The sequence below is a fragment of the Penicillium expansum genome, assembly GCF_000769745.1.
Source record: "Penicillium expansum strain MD-8 chromosome Unknown contig8, whole genome shotgun sequence".
Taxonomy (NCBI): domain Eukaryota; kingdom Fungi; phylum Ascomycota; class Eurotiomycetes; order Eurotiales; family Aspergillaceae; genus Penicillium; species Penicillium expansum.
This window is the reverse complement of record NW_015971309.1, coordinates 355,244-380,463: the sequence shown is the minus strand read 5'-3', so window position 1 is coordinate 380,463 and position 25,220 is coordinate 355,244. Positions and strand designations below refer to the sequence as shown.

The window sequence follows — 25,220 nt, the reverse complement described above, 5'->3', positions numbered from 1 at the left end:
TTGTGCGATTTTTCGATTCCTCCATACCCCTTTTCTGAGTGTCTATCAATCCGTGTGATGAGGAATTGAAACATGTCTGGTCTTTTGCGAGAGAGTGTCTCATAAAGCTGTTTCTTCCCCTGCTCCATGTACATACTCATCCCACACATTGCCATTTTGTGTTTGGATTAACCAGTGCATATGCCATAGGAATATTCTCTTTAGTAGTATATTATGAATATTTATTCCTTGTTAAAAAAAAACGGTACGAGGCTAACATTGAGATCGGCCTCTCCTTACATCACATCACACCTTCCCAGTTCCACTGTTCCGGCTTGATTATGATTCCTAAGTGCCATTTATATGTGATGAAGTTGCCATTTGACTGTTAGACTTAGGGTTGTAGTCCAACTAGACACGGCTAGTACTACAACAATATCGTTGTTGACAATCCCGATCGGGGAGTATGGAACATCGTAGCCCTTTCATTGGTGAAGCACCATATTTGTAATTTTTTCTGAGGAAACCCTTTTTTCCGTTCATATAGCATTAGATGCTCGCATCCTCCATCAAATTGGGCTTGTGGTTTAGTGGTATAATACTCCCTTAGCATGGGAGTGGTCCGGGGTTCGATTCCCCGCGAGTCCATTTTTTTGGCGTTTTGCTTTTGTACATCCTCACTGAAGACGGGTGAATTTCTTTTTCTCATCTTATTTTGTCAAGTTAAGCTTAGCGAGGTCTTTTAGTTTATTTCAAATATACTATTTTTTACCAAGGCTTAGGTTTTTCATCCATGGATAGATACTCTTGACTTTTGTCTTTGTTAGCCTACTTATGCATACTTGGTTTGGTGCTTTATGCTCAAACAGCTCCAAGCTCCCGAGCTCTTAATCTTGTTTTATTACTTTTACATGTTGTAGATAAGTTCCTTTTGGCTGTATGTAACTTTTTGGCACATATCTTGTTTTGTTGGGTCTCTTAATCGATGTTTTCGCTGGCTATATATTTTGAGTCTCCGCGCTTGTTTATGTATCTATCTTTAAAATTGACCCCAAATTTTGAACTAATTCACTCCCATTGACTTGTCGGTATTCAAAAATGAGCTAATATTGACATTTTTCAAATTTGGTACCTGTTTGTTTATTAAAAGAGAAAATATATGGCATTTTATCCCCCAGACCCCCACATCGATACCGAAGATATCATTCTCGAGCATACATGCCAGTTCCAAAATAGTACCTTTCAAATGATTGGAACAGAGGGTAACAAGGACACCCAGCACAAGCAGGGGGTATGATTCAAGCCCTGGCAGCCCATCGGTATCATAGTAGGTCAGATGGGCGCTTGGGACACAAACTGAGATATATCTGTTGATATTATAGACTTAAGCCTGCATGACAAGTTTTAGCGCCGAATGGTCTTGTGGCCGTTTCCTCCCACTTGTACCTCAAGAAAGATTCTGTACCCCGTACCGTCGCATGGCTTGACGGGTTGGTTTGCTATGGGTGATGGGATCTGCGTTGTGAAAGTGACTGCAGCGGCAACTGTCGTATTATTTCGGGCTGGCCATAGGGTCCGCCATCCTGAGGTGGATGGTGAGCTGTCTTAAATTCATTGAAGGTTATTTAGATGGTGGCGTCGGGTTAGATTTCCTGGGCAGAGTGAATACGATCGTCTTATCATATAGTGGCGTATGCTGACCCCTCCGATGCATCAATGACTTGCTGAGTTCAAGTTTCGTTTATATGCCCGAGACACTTCTTTTAAAAAAAATTGCAGTGAATGAGATACGAAACGCATGACTAGGTACTGCATAGTTTGTCTACTTTACCTCCTAAGAGGTCATGGCTTCTGCAAACTCGTGTTGAAATGAAGTGGTGTTCCTATCATATGTATCTTATATTATACAATATACAATGATAAGCCTCGCGGGGTCAAACCACACACACAAGATCCCAAAAGCCTATCCAATTTCAAGATTGGCGCATATGGCGTTGAAACCCAGGCATTTGGAGGCGAGATGAGACTGCCCATGCGGGGTCCAGGCAAGTGATATTAACATGTTTCAAAGCAAAAAGCAAGTATGAATTGTTTGTTTGATTAAGATAGAATTCTATTTAAAATACAACCAGCGAATTTGAAAGCCATCCAATATATCAGACCTGCTCTGCTTTGCCCGACAGCAGAACCCGTTATTCTAACCCGCTATTTACCAACTTCATATCTCTGCCCCGACAAGGGCTGGCTTGTCATGAACCATGACCGAAACGGGTTTAAAAGTCTTTGCCGTCGAGCTGCTTTGCGTTCTCGCTCGTTGCGCTGCATGTCCATCCAGACAGTCGGGGTGATAATGCGAGGTGGTGGTTGGGGGTAGTTGGAGCTGGGCGTTATCTCGAAACTTGAACTGATTCTGTCAAAGTCGTCGTCGACTTTTGATGTTTCTGTGACTGGAAGTTCCGAAGAGGTATTTTTGACAGTTGCTGAGTGTGGTATGGGTGTATCATCAAGATCCGTAGATGGGTATGATATTGGGAATGTGACTGTATTTGGTCTGGGCCTTGAATGGACCGTTATGTGCTCGGGAGAGGCATGAGAACCCGAAAATTCCGATGTGTCGTTGTTTTTGAGAGTCAGATCCGTGTGAGAGGATTGTGTATGTTCATCTGCCCCCTCCGTTCCCATTGATAAATCGAACTTCCTACTCCTGCTTGTTGTCCCCGATAGCGTGAAGTTTTGACAGAAGGTTGCGTACGACTGATGAAGACGCATCTCTCTGGCTGCTTCCACATCAAATATAGGGCATTCCTCCTCAATGATCTCGTGAATAGGGTCGTATATCTTAACGTCGTGAACTTGATGAGCTGGCGAGCATAGGTTGTGTGGATCAATATCTGCTGCGTCGTTGAGATCTTTGAGATTCCTTGCGCTCAGCACATGTTCTTGAGCTCCGGCCTTGAGGATTTTTTGAGATATTCTCTTAGAGACCTTTCTTGTAAGCTGGGAAACTGTGTTTCTTCGACGGAGTGAGTGGCGTGATTGCTCTATCGAATCTCGAGTAGAGAAGGTATCGCTTGAAGCGAAGGAGGCATTGTCATTGACAATGAGGATATTAGGCATTTTGAATGAGTAGACTAATTTGAATGGTGTTTGCAAGAAGAAGATCGAAGGTCAGGCTGGAAATAAATAATTTCTCCGCGTTGCAAACGGTATTCAGTCTGATTGAGCAGGGGTGAAACGAAAATAGGTTAAAATTGCAATATCATACAATGAACAAGAGAGAGCGGTGAATTATGAAGTACATGGGAGGTACTTTGTATCTATTGCAAATGAATTGCAGATGTAGTAAGAAGATAAGAAGGCCTAGATGCTCAAGCAGGTATATAACCCACACCCCTAAAGTGGGACATACTTTCTATATTAAAGTATTATTCACGGCAACTTAGGTTACTTGGAATACTACGGAGTATACGGAGTATAAACTACACAAAGAGCATGTGCCATGCCTAGGCAATACAACTCCAAGACCGCGCTTTGCCTGTTATCATCGGGGCGTAGCAGGGTCTGCTACGCTACGGCAAGCCACCACATGCACAGCGAAAGAGGAAATACGTCAGAGGCACTGAGACTGGAGGACGAAAACGTGCGATAAGGCTTGTTGGTTGTGGGAAAGTCATACTTTGCCTAGTCTTACTCCCCTAGTCTTGATCCTATTGTCTATTCACTTTCATTTTGTGTGAAGACTTTTCAAGTAGTACTCCGTACTCCGTACAATAATAAACGGGATTAAAACCTCGTACGACACGAGACAAAGGGGTAGTGAGACATTGTAGTCACCCCGCCATAACCAGCATAACCAACGCCAATAACGGTGGCGCTACTTAGGAGGAGCCTTGTCTCAGACATTGCATCCAATGCACACCGGAGATCACTGGATTGCCTAACTATGTTGTGGGCTCTTATTGGATATACTAGTTCACAATGTATTATAGGCCCATAATGTCCGTGCGGCTGAATCGTATTCGATGATAATCATTTGTCCACAGTGAATGGGCAGTTCAAGCCTTAAGAGTTTAATCGAAAATGTCCAGATCAAATCATATCACGAACCTATGTATATTTACAAAGCCTTTTAAGGCAGGTATAGATGTATCAAAAAGGCAATAAAAGTACACTCGTGTCACATTATCCAGACATACCTTCACGCCCGAGGCCCCAGCGACCAACCTCACGCATGGCCTCATCACCACCTTCAGCCAGCCGTCCGTTGGTATTGGAGGGGTTGCTGTTTCCCAGGACACCGGCCACACATTGCCAGCCATTGCGGCCACCACCCCAGCGGAGGACTTCGTTCTTGTATCGCTCTCCGGCGGCACGATCAGTTGCTGCCTGACCAGACTGGAAGACGTCCTGCCAGAGTTTGTTTGCGATCGCGCGGTCAAAGATATAGCTGTAGTACGTGGCACCGTAGCCATACAAGTGGCCGAAGAAGCCCTGCCAAGAGGTACGTGGCTGGACATTGTTTGGGTCGGGCAGACTGGAATACTCAGAAAAGACACGATGATAGATAGCGGTGGAATCAATGCCAGCTGAGCTGACATCAGCTGGGATCGAGTGATAGGCCTGATCAACGAGCGCCATGAGGATCTGTGCTTCGTTCTCAACGGCACCATAGATGGACCCATGCGCAGTGCGGTCTAGCTCCATGCTCTGCATCATGCTCTCAGACAGAGGCTCATCGGTCTTCCAGTGTCGCGCGTAGAGACGCAGCACCTCTGGCGCAGTCGCAAAGCTCTCCATCAATACGGACGGAAGTTCAGCGAAGTCCGTGGCGCAACGAGTACCCGAGATGGACTGCAGAGGTGTCTGGCCTAGGATGGAGTGAACAGCATGGCCCATCTCGTGGAATAAGGTGCGAACACTCTGCTCACTCAAGAGGGTTGGTTGGCCGCTGCCATTGGCTTGAGGTTCCTGGAAATCACACACGAGGGCAATGGTTGGTAGTTGGCGCAGTGTGTTAGTTTGCGGGTCCACGCCAGTGGCCATGCCGTCATTCGGGTGCGCAGATTGATCCAGGGAGGCACACTCGGCAATCTCCTCTGCAGATATTTCGCGCGAGCAGCGCAGAGTAAAGTGAGCCGGATTCGGGTGTTTGCTCGGCCGTGTAAACAGGTCACAGTAGACGACTGCAATGTGATTCTCCGATTCATCCACCACATCTAATCGACGAACGTCCGGATGCCAAGTCTCGCCCGGAGATGCTTCATGAGGGACTAGACGCACACCGTACAAACGGTCGAACAGTCGAGAGAGACCTTGCATCACTGTGCCTAGAGAAAAGAACTCATTGATAACACCCATGTGACGAGAGCGACGAGCTTGGGAATACTCTAGGACGCGCTTATGAACGTAGTATGCATGATCCCAGGGCCGCAGAGAGGAGCCCCCTTTCAAGTCCTGCAGCTTAGAAAGTTCTTCCCGGACTGGACCCTGGTTGCTTGACACAAGCGAAGTCAAGAAGTTCGACACTGCTTCGGGTGTCTTGGCCATTTTGTCACCGAGAGTCATGTGCGCAAAGCTATTGTAGCCCGTAAGTTGTGCCAACTCCGCCCTCTTCACTAGAAGCTCTTCCAACCTTTGAATTTGGCGCTTGCTGGATGTTCGAGTCGCGAGATAGATGTCTTTGCGAACATCTTCATCATGCACCGAGCGCAAAGCAAGTCGAGGGACAATTCCCATAGTCGGAACTGGCGCTTTCTTATTCCACCGCTTGATCTTGGAGATAACCATAGGATCCAATCCTTGAAGGCTGTTGGCACCAAAAACTACCTGGGACCTTGCAGGCTCCGCGCCATTCATGAAATCAGAACCTAACTGGCTCACATCATTCGAGAGATTTACAAAACGCTGCCTCACATTGGGTGGCATATGAATTGCAGAGTTCGAGAAATCCTTGTTGAGAATCTGTGCCACGATCCGTTCTGCCTCGGTCCAGTGTGATGTCACGTCGGGGTTGTTTAAGGCCTTATTGAGCTGTTCATGAAGCCCTGTAGTTGTGTTCAAAACGTTCATATATTCAAACATAAGAGCCCACGCCTGCGTGGCTGCTTCTTGTATCCGCGGATCGGGGTGAATGGTTCGAATGAAGTCGGACAGATCGATGACGCGACACAGGAGATCGCTCAGCTGGTCAAGGTCTCGTGCTAGGGCCCTGTATTCTTCAACTGTCGAGGCGGCAAGCACCTTGGCAACGATAGCCTGGCATCTCTGTAGCGAGACATTTGCGAATGTCCTAAAGCCCTCGGGGCTTGTCAGGTACTGGTTTTGGACCAATCCAGCTCGCCGTGGGATTGTGGTGGTGCGCTGCTGGGAGAACTCATTCCAAAACGGTTGGGAATCAAAAACGCGGCGCAGAGTATGGTCATCGGTCTTCTTTCTTGGTGCACTGTTATCGGCTGGAATGTACTCAAACGATGTTGACGGAGAAGATGCGGCGCTCTCGAAGGCTCGATATTGGGGCCGCAGATGTAGGCATTTCCGACATGTCCATGTTCGTCGTAAAGGGCGAAGCATTTTGGATATTATATTAGAAGCAGATTAAAACCATCGGAAAATGTAAATCACAAATTCCCTATTGAAAGAAATATAGAGTGAAGGAGAACGGGCAATGACGGAGTTTTCTGGACGTTCCGCCGAGCCGAAGAATTCCCGTCCTGCTCCAACACGACTTTGCTTCATCCTCACTACCAGCTCCCCCCCCCCTCTGCTCTTCCCCACACCTTCAGGATGTCATTCCGGCCGATGTTGCAACAGGTATGTCTTTGTATAATTGCTTCCTTTCAAGCTGGATGCAATTGATTCCCCAATGTCCCGTTTCCATACTGACTTGTGACCAGCGGGCTGTGGCTCCGATCGCAGCCACTCTCCTCGCGGGAGGTATTGCTCTGTACCCTAAGAAGACCGCATTCGCAGAAGAGCCTCGAGACAATGTATGACCAAATCTGTTCCTAGCTCTGTTGAATGTCTGAAAGGCTTGGTCTGACACACGACTGCTTCCCTAATATAGCGGAAACCTATCTACGATGACTTCCCAGCCGACATTCCTGAACCCTCCAAACCCTCTCAGCTTGCTGCGCCTACCACCCCCAAGTTGATCGCCGCGCCGGCTGCGCAACAAGCTCCCTCTTCGCCCACCCCGACAGACATCCTGACCGCTCAGGTCCGACAAGCTCGCCTCTTCCTCTACTCACACTCCCTTGCCGCAGAGCAGGGCTTCAACAACTTCCTGTCTCGGGCCCTCAACATCGAAAACTGCTTCACCAACACCGTTGCTTCGCTCGCACCTTCTGCCGAGTCCGGCGAGCGTCTTTTGCCCGGCGGTGTCTATGTCGTCGTGGCCGCCATGGCCGGTTCCATTGTCTCCCGTAACCGTGGCATCTTCCTCCGCACTGCCTCCCCGCTCGCTTTCGGTACTGCTGCCGCCTACACCCTCCTGCCCGTGACGATGCGGAATGTTGGAGACTTGGTTTGGGAGTACGAGAAGAAGGTCCCTGCCGTTGCGGAGAAGCACTTGGCTTTCCGTGAGCGTGCGGACCACATCTGGTACACCGGCCTTGCGCACAGCGGAATGGCGCGCCAGATGATGGAGGAGAAGATCGGTGACACTCGGAAGAAGTTGGAAGAGCTGGTGAGCAAGGGTCACTAAATATAGCCCAGCTGTTTGGGGCTATAGAGCGGATTTATTTGTTGCATATGTACGCTTAGAACTCGTAGATCCGAAGACATACCCGGATTGATTCCTTTTGTTTGAATCGTTCAGTCATAGAGTATGTGGCCTGACAAGAGCACCTATGAGCGTATGCTTGCAAATGGGAACAGGTAGCTTGCGATGATCGACATAATTTGATTTCGTCATACTCTACATTAAATTGATTTCTGTTTTCTCTAAGCTATTCATTCATTCTTCCTGCGCAGGCCCTGGTGATCCTTCCGGCGCAGGGCTCTCCGAGTGAGAGGGCTCGGCTCCTACCTTCGGTGGCGGAGGTAGAGGAGTTCCATGCCGTGACGGCGCATAGTCTTGCTCCCGACTTTTCTCTTCACCCTCGGCAAAGTAATCATCAAAAGCTCTGTTTGGCGATGCCGCTGGCCGTGACCTCCCTGCACGACGGGCGGCGGGTGATCTGCTTTGTAAAGGCGAGCCAACTCTTGCTTGAGTGGAGGCTAGGGGCGGCGGGGCTGTGATGTTTGCTGGGACTAGCAAGTTACCCGACGGAGCTGCCATGCCTGGAATAGCGCTTTCCGGGCCACCAACCGGGGCAGCAGTGCCATCCTCGCGAGTCTCAAATACAACTTCCCCTGGTCCTTCGACCTCTTCTCCAAGTCCAATGGGTAGTCGGTGAAGAGCACCGTATCCCAACTCTGCACCAAGGGCGCCCTCCCCACCCCAGCCTCTGGTAGGAACAAGCTCGACCTCACGAACCACATCAAATTCGCTATTGTAAACCCACAGAACCAGCGTGCGATTTAGATGGTCTTCAACCAACTCCCCGAGTGCTGACTCCCCTCTTAACGTCCCGCTGGGGGTTCCAATGATATAGTCTGAGTAAGGAAGCAGCCCAGCTCGGTATGCAGGGCTCAGTGGCGATGGAATTGCAATAACATGCCAGATGTTTTGCGTAGAAGAGAGGGGGGCAAGCTGCAATGCGAGGCCGAGAGTGGGGTTTGTTGGCGGTATAGGATGTGTGACTGTGTGTGTTCGTTGACCCTGATAGAATAGAAGTTTAGCTCGAATCTAGCGATACCATCTTAGTATCCTTACCTTCGCACTCCACACTTCAAGTGTCAAGCTCCCCCCAGCGCAATTTCGGCATTCTGTCGCAAAGAGGTTCGGGTCCGGATCTTCCTGTATGTCAGTGTGAGCGAAGTTATAATGCCATGAAATAGAATGATCCTCTATACTCACAATTGTATGACCGTTGATACCCACGATAAAGTCAAACCATGGCTCTAGTGGTAGTTCTGGGTCTTTGTTGCGGAGGACCTGGAAACCAAATGCGTTGTCACTGGGACCGTTGCGAGGCTGCTGGCCAGGCTCCCCGTCTAGTCGGCCGATGAAGCGATTTAATGCGCCGAACATAATTCACTGCTATAATTAAAATTGGGAGAGGTGATCGAATGAAGCTGAATAAAGAAGCTGTGGTTAGGTGTGTTTACCTCATGCGAGCTGGCCAGATACGAAGGTGCAAACCATGCAAACACCACCCATCTTTATCAGTTATCGAGAATAGATCGATCATTTCGCTTTATCGCTGCATTGTATCATGGCAGACGAAGACGCGCCTCCAGAGGTGCATCACTACAGCAGCTTGCACGAAGTGCCCTGGGATATCCAGAAGTAAGTGTCATTGCCATTGAAAAATACTAATGCTAACCCAATTGCCAGCTACTGGGCACAACGCTACCGGATCTTTTCCAAGTACGACGATGGTGTATGGTTGACCGATGATGCTTGGTTTGGCGTTACACCAGAACCAGTCGCGAAGTTTGTAACTCTCTTCTATTATGCCATATTTCCTGCTGACCTTTATCTAGCGTAATAGCTTCACAGATTGCCGAATCAGCGCCTGCTGGGCGCAGGATTCTCGTGGATGCCTTCGCTGGCGCAGGCGGAAACACCATTGCATTTGCCTTGACCGGAAAATGGAAGCGAATCTATGCGATTGAAAAAAATCCTGCTGTGCTTAAGTGCGCAAAACACAACGCGAAGATCTATGGGGTGGAGGACAAAATCACTTGGTTCGAAGGCGATTGTTTCGAGATTCTCAAGAATCAACTTAAAGAACTGGCGCCGTACAGTGTCGTATTTGCTAGCCCTCCCTGGGGAGGTAAGTCTCATCAAGTATTTGCTTCTATGACATTAACTAAATATAATAGGCCCGGGATATCGTTCAGATCAGGTATTCAACCTGAAGACCATGGAGCCATATTCCCTCCAAAGATTGTATGATGAATACTCAGTATTCAGCAAGCACATGGTACTTTACATCCCAAGGACATCTGATCTGAAACAAATCGCAAAACTAGTTCCTGATGGTGACAAGGCTACCGTGATGCACTATTGTATGGAGGGTGCAAGCAAGGCGTTGTGTATTTTCTATGGGGATTTCAATGTGTCATGACTTATGGTTGCTATTCATTTGACAATAATGTCATGAACTGTACTTTTACTTCTAAATATGTTTTATTATCTATTGTTCTTCATTGTCTTTTTTTTCAAAAGATCCTATTGAGCCCTCAAGTATTGAACTTCAGGCACCAAGCTGATTGCCTTATCGGGTTAGCGTGGACCCGTCCCTTGCGCATTATCCTGGAAACCCGTTTTCTCTCTTCAACCACCTGTCCGACACGCCCCTCCTCCTCTCCTCTCTCTCCTGCGCGACCAGAGCTACGGCAAAACCCACATCCAAACCGCAGACTCGCATAATACCCAGATGTGCATATTCTGAATCGCGTCGTCGCCTTGTCTGGCTCGCGCCTACATTCTTAACCATACGATTTCTCTCACCAACTTGTTGAATCTAACGCTTTCTTCATTTACAACACTTCTCTCACCTTAAACACCAGCGCACTTGCCCATCATGCCTCACGCAACACCGAAGGCGCCGGAGGGCGAGGATGATGCCGATTTCGACGATGTGATGCGACAACTGAACAACTACGAAGATACCGGTCCCTCTCTAGATTTCTTGTCGCGTGATTTAGAGGTTGGGGAAAAGGCAGACGATGCAATCGACTACGAGGATTTTGAAGACGATGAACTTCCGGAGGAAGAGGTCGCCGGACACCCAGCCCCAGCCCTGCCTGCAGTGGATGACAATCAAGATCCTTTCGCGAACCTGGGATCGGATGACGCCGCTCTTTTCGGAAATGGCGACGATCTGTTCGGTGAACAGGTAGAGGGGGCTCCGGCCCAGGATGACAATCTCGATGATCTCTTTGGCGAAGGTCCTTTTTCGCCGCCTCCTGCTGGACAGGATGATCCTACCCGTGGCCTTTTCGAAGACGAAGAAATGCCCTTGACAGATGCACCCGTTGACCTACCACCCATTCCGTCAGCCCCGGAACCGCAACCAGAGCCGCCTATGATGGAGGAGGAAGATGAATTCCCGGATGATGACAGTATCATGTCGGAAGACATGAATCCCGTCGAACTCCGCGCATGGAAACTTCAACAGCAGTTGTTTGCCATGTCCGGCGTTGAAAATCCACCTGCACCGCCTGAGAACCACGAAGAGCTTTTGCATTCCTTGTTTCCCTCGTTCGACCGCAACACTCTTCCACGTTGGCTCGAGTTGATTCCCCACAAGAAGGCAATCTTCATTGGAAAACAGCCGAACAAGCCGCCTAAACCTGTCTTACCCACGAAAGTGAACATCGAGCTGGCGGCTGATCAAGAGCGTGCATTCAGAACTGGACAACCCCTCAAGCGTGGCCTCGACCATGAAACTCATGGCTTGGTGATGATTACACAATCGGATCGCGAAGAGGAGGGAGATGAGGCGGAGGAGGATACAAAGGATGACCTTGACCTGGATGATGTGGATGGAGATGAAGTCCTGCCGGGTGGCTTCACCATGCAGGACCTTCGAACGATTTGTGTGGACTGGGATGTGAAGGATGATGTCTCCAGCATTGACTCGGAAGAGAAGCCATTGACACAAAGAAAAGATGTCTTTGATGAGGATGAAGCAGATTGGCTCATGGAAACTGAGGTTCCGAACAAAAAACGAAAGACCGGGCCGACTCCGATGGATGTCATTGCTCTATCACATATCGATATTCCACTATTGGATGACCCAGAACAAGCGACAATGAAAGTCGCAAAGAGAGTGACAATTGATCTCAATGATCCGAACATTCTTGTCGACGAATTAAGAGCGGATGCTGTCGCAAATAAACCAAAACACGCCGCTCCTCGCACCAGGGATGAAGTGGACCTGAATCTGACGCGCCGACTCACTCAGCGATACAACATTTCGAATGATCAAGCATACGACATGCTTAAACAGAATCATCAGAACAAGATCCGCAGTACTCTTGGCAACGTGACACTCGAGCACGGTCTGCCAGCCCTGCGTCTGCAGTGGCCCTACTACAAGACTGAGTTGGCCAAGGCTGAAGCTAGATCTTTTCACCGACCTGCTATGGCTTTCCGGCCTGGCCAAACGTCTTGGTTCAAGAACCCCGTTCAGTTACGACGCAAGCACTTGCGTGGCAAAGATGCTAAAACTGTCTACGATTCTACAAAGTCATTGTCCATGGGAGATAACTCCAATGTCTTGCTGGTGGAGTATTCTGAGGAGCTGCCCATGACGCTAGCTAACTTTGGAATGTGCAATCGCTTCATCAATTATTACCGGCGAAAGAATATTGATGATCCCACTCGCCCAAGGGCAGATATTGGCGAAACAGTTGTTCTCTTACCCCAGGACAAGAGTCCCTACTCAATCTTTGGCCATGTTGACCCTGGCGAAATTTCCCCGGCAATCTCAAACTCCATGTACCGAGCACCGCTATTCCAGCACCAACCAAAATCTACGGACTTCCTCGTTGTCCGCAACACTACTGGATCTGACGGCTGTAACTATTACCTGCGCAACATTGAAAATTTCTACGTCGCCGGACAGCAATTCCCATCGGTTGACATCCCTGGACCGCATTCGCGCAAGGTGACAACTGTCGCCAAGAATCGCATGAAGATGCTGGTGTATCGTTTATTGAAGAAGAGCCCGGATGAGCGACTCGCGATCAGCGATGTTACAGCTCACATACCAAACACCACGGATATGCAGAACCGACAGAAGGTCAAGGATTTCCTTCAGCACGACAAAGACACTAAATATTGGAAGCCACTGGATCCAGTTCTCCCTGACCAAGACACAATCCGCTCTTGGGTGCAGCCCGAAGATGTTTGTCTTCTCGAATCCATGCAGATTGGACAGCAGCATCTCCACGACACTGGTTATGGTAATGATGCCGAAACTGGTGGCGAAAACGAGGAAGACGAAGAATTCGAAAGCTTCGAGCAGCAGATGGCTCCCTGGAAGGCAACTCGCAACTTTTTGTTGGCCTCTCAGGGTAAGGCTATGCTGAAACTTCATGGCGAAGGAGACCCCACCGGCCGTGGTGAAGGTTACAACTTCATCAAAACAAGCATGAAGGGTGGGTTCAAGGCCATCGGTGAAAGTGTTGAAGATAAGCTGGACGCGCAGCGACTGAAGGAGCTTGGAGGTCACAGTTACAATGTTGCCCGCCAGCAAAAATCATACGAAACATCCATTCGTCGGATCTGGGATGCTCAAAAAAGCAGCCTTTCCTCTACCATCGAGCATTCCGATCAGGAAAGCGACGTGGACCAGGAAGACGAATACCAAGATCAATTCAACAAACCAACACCCCGATCCGAAGCACCGACACCTGGACCATATCGTCGTGACGATGAGACAACAAGTCAGTTCAGTAAAATGAGTTTCAACAGCCAGCGTGGGAAAGTGTTACGCATCACCCGCCAGGTCAAACTGGAAAACGGCGAGATCGTGGAGCAGGAACAACATGTTTTCGATCCCCGAGTGATCAGACACTACATCCAACACCGTCACCACAACGAAGCCATGCACACAAAGCTGGAATCCCTCCAGCCCACGGGCGATCCAGAAGTCGACGCCCGCAACCGCAAGTTGATCGAGGCCGAGCTCGGCCGTCTCAACCGCAACAAAGAGCGTCGTTTCGCCCGCGAGAAGCAAAAGGGCATTCCTCGTTCCGGCGATCCGGACGGCAAGCCTGCTGGTACTCAACGCAAGTGTGCCAACTGTGGCCAGGTCGGACACATCAAAACAAACAAGAAGCTCTGTCCATTGCTCAATGGTACTATGAAGCCCGAGGATCGTGTCACGGATTCGGCTTTCTCCATGAGCGCGCCGGTTCTGTGAACTCTGTTTGCTTTTTGCTACTTATGCACCCATCTCCTTAATCTTTTCTCCCTCCATATCCATCTACTCCGAACTTGATACCCCCTTAAAAGCTTCTCTGTCCTGAATTTGCTCTCCGATACCCCGTTTTCCTACCCACCCGATGTGATTTGAGACCATACATAGGTACTTTCTTCTTGCTGTGTGTATGAATTTTTCAGCGTTGTTTCATTTTCTTTTGGGTGTCTCGCTTCATTCTTCTTTGATGAAGTACCATAGGAAATAGGATGTATCCATCTGATGACAATACTCTCTTTTTGCATAGTAGGCTAACATCTTCGGTCCATAATTATATATTCATTCCTAAGGATACATACGAGGGAGAGTGTAGTGAAGACGTTCGAAGGACGGTGAACATATCACCTATGAGGGAATGAGGCGCTATACAGAATGAAAAGAGGGTTATATGGATATGCTTTGCTCGGCGAAGGGACGGTGGTGGTGTGGCGCGTGAATGGAAATATGATAGTCGGCAACAGGTTTGTTCCAAGTCAAGTAGGGCGTCAGCTCTCCATTCCACGGCTATGCTTGGTGTAATCACGATGTGTACAGGCCAGTCAATTGGCCTCTGGTATAGGGTTGACGCCCTCGCTCTGTGCTGAAAGCCAAAGCAACATCGTGGGGTCGCCGGTATGTATATCCCAGAAAAGCGCCCTTTTTGCGGATGTCCAGGACTGTCTTGGTCATCTGTTTGTCCCGAAGGATTTTATCGCGGGGCCGCTTCTTCTCCTTTTTCTTCTCGGCATCTTTTGCCTGCTCCTGTGCTGCGTGTGGTGTAGTCTGAGCAACTAGCGGCTCAACAGCGTCCTCCGCTGGACTGATTTCTTGATTCCCAGGGGCGACCTGGTCAGGCTCTTGGTCATGGTCCTCCGGTTCACTACCAACACCATGCTCGACATCATCGCCGCCCAACTTCCAGTCGTCGAAATATCTAGTATCTTCCCAGTTCCTGACCCTAGGAACCATCGGTGGTTGGCACATGTGGAGATTTTGCCATCGGATACCTCGAAAGAACGGATGAATCTTGATATCTGCTGCATCGTTAGGGTACACGTAGTAGCTGGCGATATTTCTGTACCGCGCGTCCATGGAATACAGCATTTGAGTTGAGACAGGACGTCCATTCAGTATATCATTGGCTTGGTACTTCGGAGAGCACAGGCGATATTCGCGCTCTTGGAGAATTCTGGTGATCAGATCCACGGCTTCCTGAGAGACTAACTTGTCCGTGGATTTCTCTCGTGGGAATCGTAGAGTTCTTGAGTGTTGCTTGAGAGATTTCAGAATGGAATATCAACCAGAACAAGGGAACAGAGGGGATACTTACAAGGATCTTGATCTTTGTATCGTGGCGATTTTCACAGGCAAAGGGCGTGAAACCATATAGACACTGGAAACGCTATGAGAAGTCGATACACACAAACGGCAATATCGAGCGACCTACCTCGTATAGAATGATACCCAAACTCCACCAGTCGCATCGTCCATCATACATTTCCCCGCGAATGACCTCAGGTGCCATGTATTGACTGGTTCCAACAACGCTTTTTGCGAATCTGCGTCGCCCCTTGTTGTTTCGCCAATCCAATAAACTTGTTGAGGATGACTGATGAAGAGTATAGTCATCTAGACTGTGCAATTTGATCTCGGGTGCGAGCTCCTTCGCCTCGGAAACCTCCTTCTGGTCTTCGGAATCTCCCTTGATATCAATACCAAGTTTCTCCAGCAAGGAGTAGCGATGGCTGTTATAATATGCTTGATCATGCGACCAATGCCCATTAAAAGCCAGACCGAAGTCGGAAATTTTCAAATGGCCCGACGCAGAGATGAGGAAGTTGTCAGGCTTGACATCACGATGAATCCAGAAAAGTCGATGTGCCTCCTCAATGCACAATATCATCTCAGCAACGTAAAATCGTGCCCAGTCCTCGCGGAGTGTATCTTTGCGGATGAGTAACCCCAAAAAGTCACCACCAACCATGTAATCCATCACAAGATATAGATTGTTGGCATCTTGAAAACTGGCGGTCAAAGGAATAACCCAGCGAGAGGTCTCAGAGGCAACAAGGAAATCTCTTTCCGCTCGAATATGGCCTTCCTGGGAGTTGCGGATCATCTCTGCCTTGTTGATGACTTTCATGGCATATACCTCTTTCTTTTCGCCGGTCATATACCTTCGACGGCTTTGTTTGGCACCTTCCACAGCAGAAATCAGAGCTCCAAGAGGATTCGATCTGTAGTGAACATTGTTGTCTTTGAGAGCCAGAGGGTCATCTTCATGGGAACTGTTTAAATCAGAGCCATTCCGTCGAACAAGACGCACAACACCAAAGCTTCCTTTCCCCAGTACCTTTATGGCTTTGTACCCTGCAATAGACATCGCGTTTTCGCTTTGAGTGCAGTATCGATTTGATTTGAGCACACGGCACTGTCGAAGATAATCGTTCTCTCCCAAGACCCAATTGTGTCTTGTCATCAACCGTTCCTCAGGCGTGAGATCAAACGCATAGATATGCTGCTCTAACTCGAGCTGACGTTGCTGACGGGGATCTTTGTTTTGGAAAATGAAGTTGAAGTATAGCTCCAAGTAAACTTTTGCCACTGATGTCGCTTCCACAGTTTTGATTGACGGCGTTATCGCGGTTACAATTGTGTCTGAAGCGTTGACAGCTTCATTGATCTCGGAGAGTGAGGGCAAATGCATCACTGCAGTTTCGTGTCCGTCTTGCAGCTTGTCTTTATCCGAGGAAGGAGACGGCCCTCCAGACGTGGGCGGAGTCAATGAAGTTGACTGCCCACCAGCAGGAGACCTACCACTGCTGGGGCTGGCTGATGGGCTTGAGCTATCATTGGCTCCATCACTCTGTCTGCTCAGATCATCTAATACTGGAGAATTGAGGCGAAGAACACTCGGTCTTGACTGAAGATGTGCACGGCGTATGACAGTGGGCTGGCCAAACGCTAGCGAGATCCTATGCGAGAAGCGATCGACGAATTTTGAACTTGTTGAGCTCGGTTGCTCAGTGACAGTAGTTGGCAGAGGGTCCTCATTTGTGGCATGTTGCTGGACGTCATTGACAACAGCCAATTCACCCTGACTGTCGGGTGACGGTCGCAGGTCGGGAAGCGGCTCGGACAAAGTTCCAAACCCTTCGGTGGGGGTGCTGAGCGAAGGAGTGACAGGTATTGGTTCACTTTGAGGGGACTCGGCTGCAGTCAGATATCCTGGCGTATCATCGCCATTACCACCTGGGGAGGATGGGTTCGAGGAATCTGGGCTTTCGTCGCCGGCCTGTGCAGAATCACAGCAATCAGTGTCGACGCTAGACCCTTTGTTGCCTGCGAAGGAGAGTCAGTAAATGGTCTGTTATAGAAATAAAAGACACCATCACTCACTCCTGGATGAACCACGCAAACCCAGCAACAGTAGAATCTTGGAGCCACTGCGAGTTAAACGAACCCTAAGACGATCTTTTCCCCTCGGGATAATTGGCTCTGATGCTGGGCTTTCTGTCGCCCCCGAGTCAGTTGGAGAAGTGTCTGGCTTTCCAGAGACGACTTTAGCTGGGATCCAGAGATTGAAAAGACTTCGTCGTGTTGTATCTTTTTTATTGGAGGCTGTCATATTTGCCTCTTTGAATCAATGAGTGAATAACACATCTGTCGGCCTTAACGATATATTGAATAGATGCATTGAAGCATGAAGTAGAAGTATGATCCCAAGCGGTGTAAAGTCGTCATGTTGTTAGGGCTGGCAACCACGTAAGAGGGTAAGCACCACCGGACTTTCTATCGGACCCGATGAATCTAATATCTACATGTACATATGTGTCCAAGATGGACAGCACTGTCTTCACCAGTGCCATGTCAGAGGTTAGAGGGGGAATATGCACATTGTGTTGAATACCGAGCTTGCCGGGTTGAGGGGATTCAATGAAAGTCATGCTGGAATGTCCATTTTCTTAGTGTTGAACGTTCGGCGTTGCGTCCGCGCACCTATCCAGCTGTCAATAGGGCTGAAGATGATGACTTCAATGGTCCGGAATTTTCGAGCGAGAGGTTGTGACGGTCCTAAATATTGAGAGACACTAGCGGCTCTATACCCTGTCAGCCGGTCCAATCTTTAACCCCGACGGTGCAACTACCCTTCCTACCTTGGTATTAAATTCATATTGTTTGCCTCTCTAAGCTTCCAACCAAACAAAAAAGCAAATAAAATGGCAGCCATAGTTATGCGATTATTCACGGCATTCGTCCCTCCGAAGGTCGAAAAGAAGGACGATGCTATCCGTTTTGGCATTCTGGGGGCGGCCCAGATTGCGTGAGCCGCATTCAATGCCCAGGGGCTCATTGCACCACCTCGCTGACCTTGATATTCAATAGACCTCTCGCCTTGATCACACCTGCCCTCTCACATCCCGAGGTTATTGTGCAAGCGATCGCCGCTAGAGACCATGCTCGTGCCTCAGCATTTGCTAAAAAGCACAACATCCCCGATGTTCGCACATCCTATGAAGGTGCGTTAGACTCAGAGGCTTACCAGAGAACTGCAACTCACTATAAACAGAAATTCTCGAAGACCCCAATATCGATGCAGTCTTGATCCCTTTGCCTAACAGTTTGCATTTCGAATGGGCCGTGCGCGCTATTCGCGCCGGAAAGCACGTCCTTCTAGAGAAGCCATCGACCTCTAACGCTATCGAGGCCGAGATTCTCTTCAATTTACCTGAACTGTCACAGCCGAATGCCCCCGTATTGCTCGAGGCTTTTCACAATCGGTTCCATCCTGCAGTGCGCAAGTTCCGGTCCTTCATCACCCCCGCTGATGTCGTCCACGTCCACACAGACTCCATGATTCCATGGTTGATTCTCGACAAGGACAACATCGGATTTAACTACAAACTCGCCGGAGGCAGTATGATGATGCTAGGCACATACAACTTCAGCATCACCCGCATGATCTTCGACGACAACCCCGTAGAGTGTCTGACCTGTGAACCTGGCATCTTCGGCGACGGTATCCACGACCAGTGCGATACCGACTTCAAAGCCACATTCCGGTTCCCGAACGGCGGTATTGCCGAAGCTTCCACCAATATGCGTGGGCCTATCCTGTGGAAACCGTCCGAGGCTCGCGTCACGCACAAGGAAGTCGTCGTTGAGGACAGGTCCCTCCCGGAGACACAGGAGAAGCTACGCACCCGGGTCGTGACGCTGCACGGGTTCATCCACGCTTTTGTCTGGCACCGTATCGATGTCAAGGATACCTTCGTAATTCGTGACAAGGGTGATCGCAGGCCGGTCAAGACTTGGACCGAGTCCAAGTCGCATAAGGCTTACAGTTACAAGGAGGCGGGGGGTGAGTTTGCAAACCTCCCCGGTGAGGACTGGTGGATGTCATATCGATACCAGCTTGAAGAGTTTGTCAATCGTGTGAAGGGGCGTTCCACGCAATATTGGGTTGAGGGTCAGGATTCATGGGATCAGATGAAAATGATTGACATGGCTTATGAGAAGAGCGGATTGGGATTGCGGCCAACAAGTGAGTTCCGGTGATTTAGGTGTTTTGAAGGACGGCCAAATTTTTGTTTTTGTGTTGGCTTGTTCTTGTTGGTTCCGCAGGGTATTACTATCTATCACTTTTACTTGCTAGTCAATAGACTCTACGGTCTTGCCACTATAGGCGTCAAATCATTTCGTGGACCTAAGCGATCATTCTATTTGGGTGGATTTGCACGAGGTCAAGTTTCATGTTATGACGAAGATGAGGGGGGTAGAGCCCAGGTACTTCCACTCAAAGGGGTGAAGGAAATATATCTTCTAAGTCGATCCATGGTGTATTTGTCTTGTGCCGTCACGGCAGTTTTGATGTTGGGTTATACTCTCTACGCTGTTTACCTTGAATTGAATAGAACATGTTTTTTTTTTAACTTAAATTGATTGTCGTTTCATCATTTCATCCATATATAAATCTCATCTGGCGTATGGATGTCCTGCATCGTGTTGGGGTGCCATATGAGACGAGCTCACATATACACTGCGACTCTAGTATGGAAATTCCTCGCCCACAAGCTTCTCGCTCAACCTCCACAGTCTCTCGGCTTCAAACCTACTGGTCACCCACGGCTTGACTGTATCAGACAGTGGATCTGCTACGTGGGAATCAATAAGATAAGCACCATTGTTAGCTACCGAGTCAGCCTGTCAGTATACTCTCCGTCTCCCATGGATCCGTATCTAACATACCTTTAAGAGCCGGATCAAACGCAGCATAGATATGAGTCGCAACACCCCGCTCCAACGGCTTAGTATCGAACTCTTTCCAGCCCTCCCGGTTGCCCAACGCCTTATCGGCGCTCCCTATGGTAATGTTAGCGGCCGTGCATTTGATGGTCATAGCTAGTACTTACGAATTCCATCCAGATCCACACTCCAGTCTAGGTGGTTACCCAGATTTGTCCAGATGACGCCCGGATGTAGGCTGAATGCGAGAAGGCCGCGTTTTAGGCCGAGCTTCTCCGCCAGGGAGATTGCGAACAATATGTTGGCTGTTTTGCTCTGGCCATAGGCGAACCATTTGTGGTAAGTTTTCCCTGCCTGATCGATATCTAAGTACGGGTGTCTTACAAAAGCAAAATCACATGCATCACTTACATCAAAGTTGTAGTCATCGAAGCGGAAAGGACTCATACGATGACCGTCGCTGCTAACCACGACGATCCGAGGGCTCTTGGAAGCCAAAATCTTCTTGATAATCAGATTTGTGAATAGAAATGGACCTAGATGGTTGGTTGCCAGGTGGGACTCAAATCCCTCTGGCGAGAGCTGGTAATCAACCGCCATGATACCGGCATTGTTTACCATCACGTCGATGACTGGAATATCATCCCAGGAATTCACCTGGGCAGCCGCATCACGCACACTCTTCAGCGAACCCAGATCAACATTGACCTTGCGGACCTTGACATCCGGATATGCGGTCGTGATGTCGTTGGCGATTTGTTGGAGTTTGTCGGCGTTGCGGGCGGCCAGGATGAGCCAGGCGGGTTTGGCTTTGGCGATGGATTGGACAAAGAAGCCGCCCAGGGAACCGGAAGAGACACCGGTCGTTAGAACGACCTTGTCCTTGATGAGATGGCTGTAATCGTTAACTAGCTCGTCGGCGGTGGTGTCTGTGTCGTACGGGGCTGGCATGATTGCGGTGGCGATAACAATGGCGATGCCGGGGTTTCAAGCTCAGTGGGCAGGGGGTTAGGGGAAGAGAGAAACTAAACAAACAAGAGTATATATAACCCCTCCCATCCCTCTGCAATTTGACCTGATTTATAGTAGAATGGCATCACGATCACTGACGGTATACCCATCGATGGAGTTAGCGGAAATATGTCTTATAACCGATCGGTCCTTTGTATAAACTCCATTTCGGGCCGGACTCTCCGAGATGAAGCAATCATCTATCAAATTGTATTGGCTTGGAAAATGCCCTGATGCACACTATAATATGGGATCTTGTAATTGTTTTGACGTGATCAATGCCCCTAACATAATCGGTAAGCGAATAGATCACCAAAACATATAGTAAATCAACATTTATATCTCAATAACCACATAAGTCTGCAGCTATCACTACGCGAGAGAATGCTCAAAAAGGTCTAGATATTATTAAATAACAATTTACTGTGTGGTTAACCTCGAACAAGAGTTTGCTAAAAAAAAGGTAAGTAAATTAAACCGACTAGCTAAGAGTGTCCAAGTCCATGATATCCCCTACGATCCATTAGTACTTCTGACAGTAGATATGACCCAGGTGAAATTAGTCTATCAAAGTCGCTAGAATAACCTTGGAATGCCTCGTCTTCACCGTTAAGCCGATATCTTGCACGATAATCTGCTTGCTAGTCAAAATATGTACACACAGTGTGTTGCCTCCTATTCCTGGCCACAATCAAGTTGAATACATGCGAGCCGACGATGTCAAGATTTGAGGTTATATGATAGCAATTTGGGAGTCATCCGACTATCGCAGTGCTTGCAAGAGGTATACAAGGATGGTCCCAGTACATAGTGCTGCATATATGTAGGTAGACATGGAGACCTGGGAGGCACCAACATTCATGAGATAGGTATCTATGCATGAAAATATAACCATCCTAACATGAACATGCACACAGCCACAACACATGACAATCCAGAGGCTCAAAACGCGGGGGTGGTTGGAATCAGAATCTCCTCGTATTCCCCGTTTTTGCCTATTTATTGTCTATTTCCCATTCTCTCTGGATAGTAGAACGGTCTGTTTGATTCTTGAGAAGCATCTTTGTCATCTGTGGGCATGTATCCTCATTCAAACCCAGCTCGTCCTCGTGACGAACTGTACATGACCAACACCATCTCCGAAGATCTGAGCGGTAAAAACGCTTCACAAGAGCAACCGGTTCCTGCTTTGCTCGGAGGGAGAGCTCCCCAACCTCTTGATGGTACATCTTATATTCCAAATCCTAGCACACAGCAAGAACACCACAACAATCAGGATTACCCATTCCAACTGATGCTGTTAGAACAACAGAACGTCAGAAGCCAGTTGGCTGCGTCCCAGAGTAGCGCATACCAAAGACCAGTCGAGTATCATACTCCCATCCCTTCTTTCGGGCCGTCGGTAGTCAACAACCAAAACATGCAAACGCCAGGCCCTTTCCCGCCGGGTCCTGTTCCATATCAATATCCCCAAGCCCCAACGTATCATCCCAATGCCCTTTATACTTCGGCAAGGCAACGGAATTTGAGTCCACCGTCTGTGGACTCATACGATATGGATCCGCAGAATGCAAACACTGTTCGCTCAAATATGCACACTCCTCCCAGTCAAGGAAGTATCTCTCTATCAGAGGCAAATGACCTCAAGGCCCAAGTCACAGCGCTTCAAAACAAGGTCCGGGAGCTGGAAGGAAAGCCTGCTCTACCCACAGCCTCAAAGTATCAGATCCTTTATCGGATTGAGAAAGACGACACCTATCCGAGTGACAATCATAGCATGGATGATAATGACGATGAATTCAGCCACAGGCCTAGGCGAAGGTCACACAGGTCTCCGCCTAGGTCTCCATGGATGGGGATTTATTCCGATCCGCCCGAGCTCATCCATCGAAACATGGGTGCGCCATATCTGCGCTGCAATGATCCGCTGACTAACTTCGAGCTGTACCTCGCTCTCAACAGAGACATATCTTTTGTAGTTTTCCGGAACTACAAAAGAAGGGCCGAGCCGCAGTCACCGAACACAAAGTATGGCAAGCCAGAACCATTCAGCGAGACCATCTTTCCAGTTTCCGAAGATCTCAAAGACGTGATTGCAGAATTCCTCAGGGGTGAAGAGTTTCAATCTATGTCCAGAAACTACCGAGACAAGGGGGAGGTCCAGTCACCTTATCTCTTCGTCTACCATCACCAGGGTGATGTTGAGTTTGAAATCAAACAAGGGCTGAGCTCTGAGGCGCAAAGACAATTTGATCTCTTCATGGACTATGTCCAAGAGGCTTGCGGCACTGAGTATGCTGCAGCAAACCGGCTTTTGGAGAAAGGCAAAATTCGCCCGGAGTACATTCAATATCTGTTCAAGCCCAATGAAGTCCTGGTGTCGAACAAAAGCAAAGAGCATATTGGTTATGTAGTCAAGGACTGGCCATATCCGATAATAGACCTCGATGGCAGCACTTATTGGCGGATCAGTGTCCAGACCTGGGACTTCGATGGCGAGTTTTATGAATCTCGGACTAACCTCAGTTTCGAAATGCCAAAGTCGCTTGAAGTGGACTATTTGTCGCATGGCTCTAGCCTTCCTCTACCCGACAGTAACGCAGACAAAGAATGTGCTATCACGGACCTTGGGGTATTCCCAATCAAGTATGCCCCTGATTATCTCGTCCGGAAACTTCAGCGTCGTGGTGAGATTTTCTGGACATTCCGCACACATAAGTATGTGTCCTATGAGGCAACCGAAGAAGAGAATTTCCAGACCGTGGTATGTGTTTATCATCAGCCTGTAACGATAAGCCGAGCTAACCTTGGAACCATTGCTACTAGGCCGACGACCGATACATCATAGACATGAAGACATACAACAGACTACATCCAAACCCAACCAGGTACTTTGATGACGGCCCACGCAGAAAGACACTCAATGACCGAGTCATGGCCAGAGAGCAACCCCCGCAAGAGCCGTTCAGCATGTTGATGCCTCCGAGGGTGACGGGCTTCAACCTCCGGCGCAAGAAATGGTTCGATCTCTCAGTCGACCGCATCTCGCCTATCGAGTGGAACAAAGACGCCTTCGAGAGTCTAGCCATCGACTCCAAATCCAGAGATCTTATCGAGGCACTAGTGACCAATCACATCGAGCTCGAATACTCTGCCGATTTGATCGCCGGCAAAGGAAACGGGCTTGTCTTGCTTCTGCACGGTGGGCCGGGAACGGGCAAAACACTGACCGCAGAGAGTGTGGCTGAAATAGCCGAGAGGCCTCTCTATCGAGTCACATGCGGTGACATCGGCATCAAGCCAGAGGAGGTGGAGAAGTACCTCGAGTCTGTGCTACATCTGGGCAAGATCTGGAACTGCGTGGTCCTGCTCGATGAAGCAGATGTTTTCCTTGAGCAGCGCAGTCTGGAAGATATGAACCGGAACGCACTTGTATCGGCATTCCTGCGCGTCGTGGAGTATTTCGAGGGAATCCTGATCTTGACCACCAATCGAGTAGGCACCTTCGACGAGGCGTTCAAATCGCGTATCCAGCTGGCACTACACTATCCCCCCCTCGGCGAGGAACAGAGACGATCTATCTGGCAAACGTTTATCAAGCGACTGGATGGGTTCGATGAGGATGCTATTGATGTTGAAGATATTATGGGGAACTTGCATGTACTTCAGAGGGAGAAGTTGAATGGTCGGCAAATTCGGAATGCTGTCACCACTGCTCGCCAGTATGCGAAGTGGAAAAGGGAGGTTCTGACTTATGATCACCTCAAGGATGTGATTGAGGTGTCTGCAAGGTTCGATGAGTACTTGGAAAACACTCACCGCAGTAGTCTCATGCAGTTTTGATCGCCACTAAATCAGGATTTATAACGAGATAGCGTGTTGAAGGAAGAATGACCAGAATGTGACACAAACTGCAGCAGGATATTTGCACCTTAACGCGATTTTGGCCTTGTGACTCGTAAG

The 25,220-nt window shown here is 48.8% G+C and overlaps 10 protein-coding genes across 10 annotated transcripts; 5 read left to right on the top strand and 5 right to left on the bottom strand.

Annotated features, from left to right (window-relative positions):
* Nucleotides 1–2,184: 2,184 nt before the first annotated feature.
* Nucleotides 2,185–3,096, bottom strand: PEX2_004030 (uncharacterized protein; the record flags this gene model as incomplete). Its single annotated transcript, XM_016737681.1, has 1 exon — nt 2,185–3,096. One exon carries the CDS (start codon nt 3,094–3,096, stop codon nt 2,185–2,187), a length of 912 nt encoding a protein of 303 aa, XP_016598737.1.
* Nucleotides 3,097–4,161: 1,065 nt separating this feature from the next.
* On the bottom strand, nt 4,162–6,549 carry PEX2_004020 (mitochondrial intermediate peptidase; the record flags this gene model as incomplete). Its single annotated transcript, XM_016737680.1, has 1 exon — nt 4,162–6,549. One exon carries the CDS (start codon nt 6,547–6,549, stop codon nt 4,162–4,164), a length of 2,388 nt encoding a protein of 795 aa, XP_016598736.1.
* Nucleotides 6,550–6,762: 213 nt separating this feature from the next.
* On the top strand, nt 6,763–7,681 carry PEX2_004010 (MICOS complex subunit MIC26/MIC27; the record flags this gene model as incomplete). Its single annotated transcript, XM_016737679.1, has 3 exons — nt 6,763–6,789; nt 6,873–6,965; nt 7,043–7,681. 3 exons carry the CDS (start codon nt 6,763–6,765, stop codon nt 7,679–7,681), a joined length of 759 nt encoding a protein of 252 aa, XP_016598735.1.
* A 252-nt stretch (nt 7,682–7,933) lies between these two features.
* PEX2_004000 (uncharacterized protein) lies at nt 7,934–9,112 on the bottom strand (the record flags this gene model as incomplete). The annotated part of the gene is made up of 3 exons (XM_016737678.1): nt 7,934–8,740; nt 8,795–8,878; nt 8,939–9,112. 3 exons carry the CDS (start codon nt 9,110–9,112, stop codon nt 7,934–7,936), a joined length of 1,065 nt encoding a protein of 354 aa, XP_016598734.1.
* Nucleotides 9,113–9,296: 184 nt separating this feature from the next.
* Nucleotides 9,297–10,154, top strand: PEX2_003990 (RNA methyltransferase; the record flags this gene model as incomplete). The annotated part of the gene is made up of 4 exons (XM_016737677.1): nt 9,297–9,370; nt 9,419–9,517; nt 9,568–9,860; nt 9,910–10,154. 4 exons carry the CDS (start codon nt 9,297–9,299, stop codon nt 10,152–10,154), a joined length of 711 nt encoding a protein of 236 aa, XP_016598733.1.
* A 459-nt stretch (nt 10,155–10,613) lies between these two features.
* On the top strand, nt 10,614–13,964 carry PEX2_003980 (DUF3591 domain-containing protein; the record flags this gene model as incomplete). The annotated part of the gene is made up of 1 exon (XM_016737676.1): nt 10,614–13,964. One exon carries the CDS (start codon nt 10,614–10,616, stop codon nt 13,962–13,964), a length of 3,351 nt encoding a protein of 1,116 aa, XP_016598732.1.
* A 576-nt stretch (nt 13,965–14,540) lies between these two features.
* PEX2_003970 (AGC-kinase, C-terminal) lies at nt 14,541–17,628 on the bottom strand (the record flags this gene model as incomplete). Its single annotated transcript, XM_016737675.1, has 4 exons — nt 14,541–15,272; nt 15,331–15,402; nt 15,448–17,342; nt 17,400–17,628. The coding sequence occupies 4 exons, from the start codon at nt 17,626–17,628 to the stop codon at nt 14,541–14,543; spliced, it is 2,928 nt and encodes a 975-aa protein (XP_016598731.1).
* A 592-nt stretch (nt 17,629–18,220) lies between these two features.
* PEX2_003960 (Gfo/Idh/MocA family protein) lies at nt 18,221–19,559 on the top strand (the record flags this gene model as incomplete). Its single annotated transcript, XM_016737674.1, has 3 exons — nt 18,221–18,324; nt 18,387–18,520; nt 18,571–19,559. 3 exons carry the CDS (start codon nt 18,221–18,223, stop codon nt 19,557–19,559), a joined length of 1,227 nt encoding a protein of 408 aa, XP_016598730.1.
* A 489-nt stretch (nt 19,560–20,048) lies between these two features.
* On the bottom strand, nt 20,049–21,197 carry PEX2_003950 (uncharacterized protein; the record flags this gene model as incomplete). Its single annotated transcript, XM_016737673.1, has 4 exons — nt 20,049–20,191; nt 20,250–20,363; nt 20,414–20,600; nt 20,658–21,197. 4 exons carry the CDS (start codon nt 21,195–21,197, stop codon nt 20,049–20,051), a joined length of 984 nt encoding a protein of 327 aa, XP_016598729.1.
* Nucleotides 21,198–22,335: 1,138 nt separating this feature from the next.
* Nucleotides 22,336–25,100, top strand: PEX2_003940 (ATP-binding protein; the record flags this gene model as incomplete). The annotated part of the gene is made up of 2 exons (XM_016737672.1): nt 22,336–24,021; nt 24,084–25,100. The coding sequence occupies 2 exons, from the start codon at nt 22,336–22,338 to the stop codon at nt 25,098–25,100; spliced, it is 2,703 nt and encodes a 900-aa protein (XP_016598728.1).
* Nucleotides 25,101–25,220: the final 120 nt, after the last annotated feature.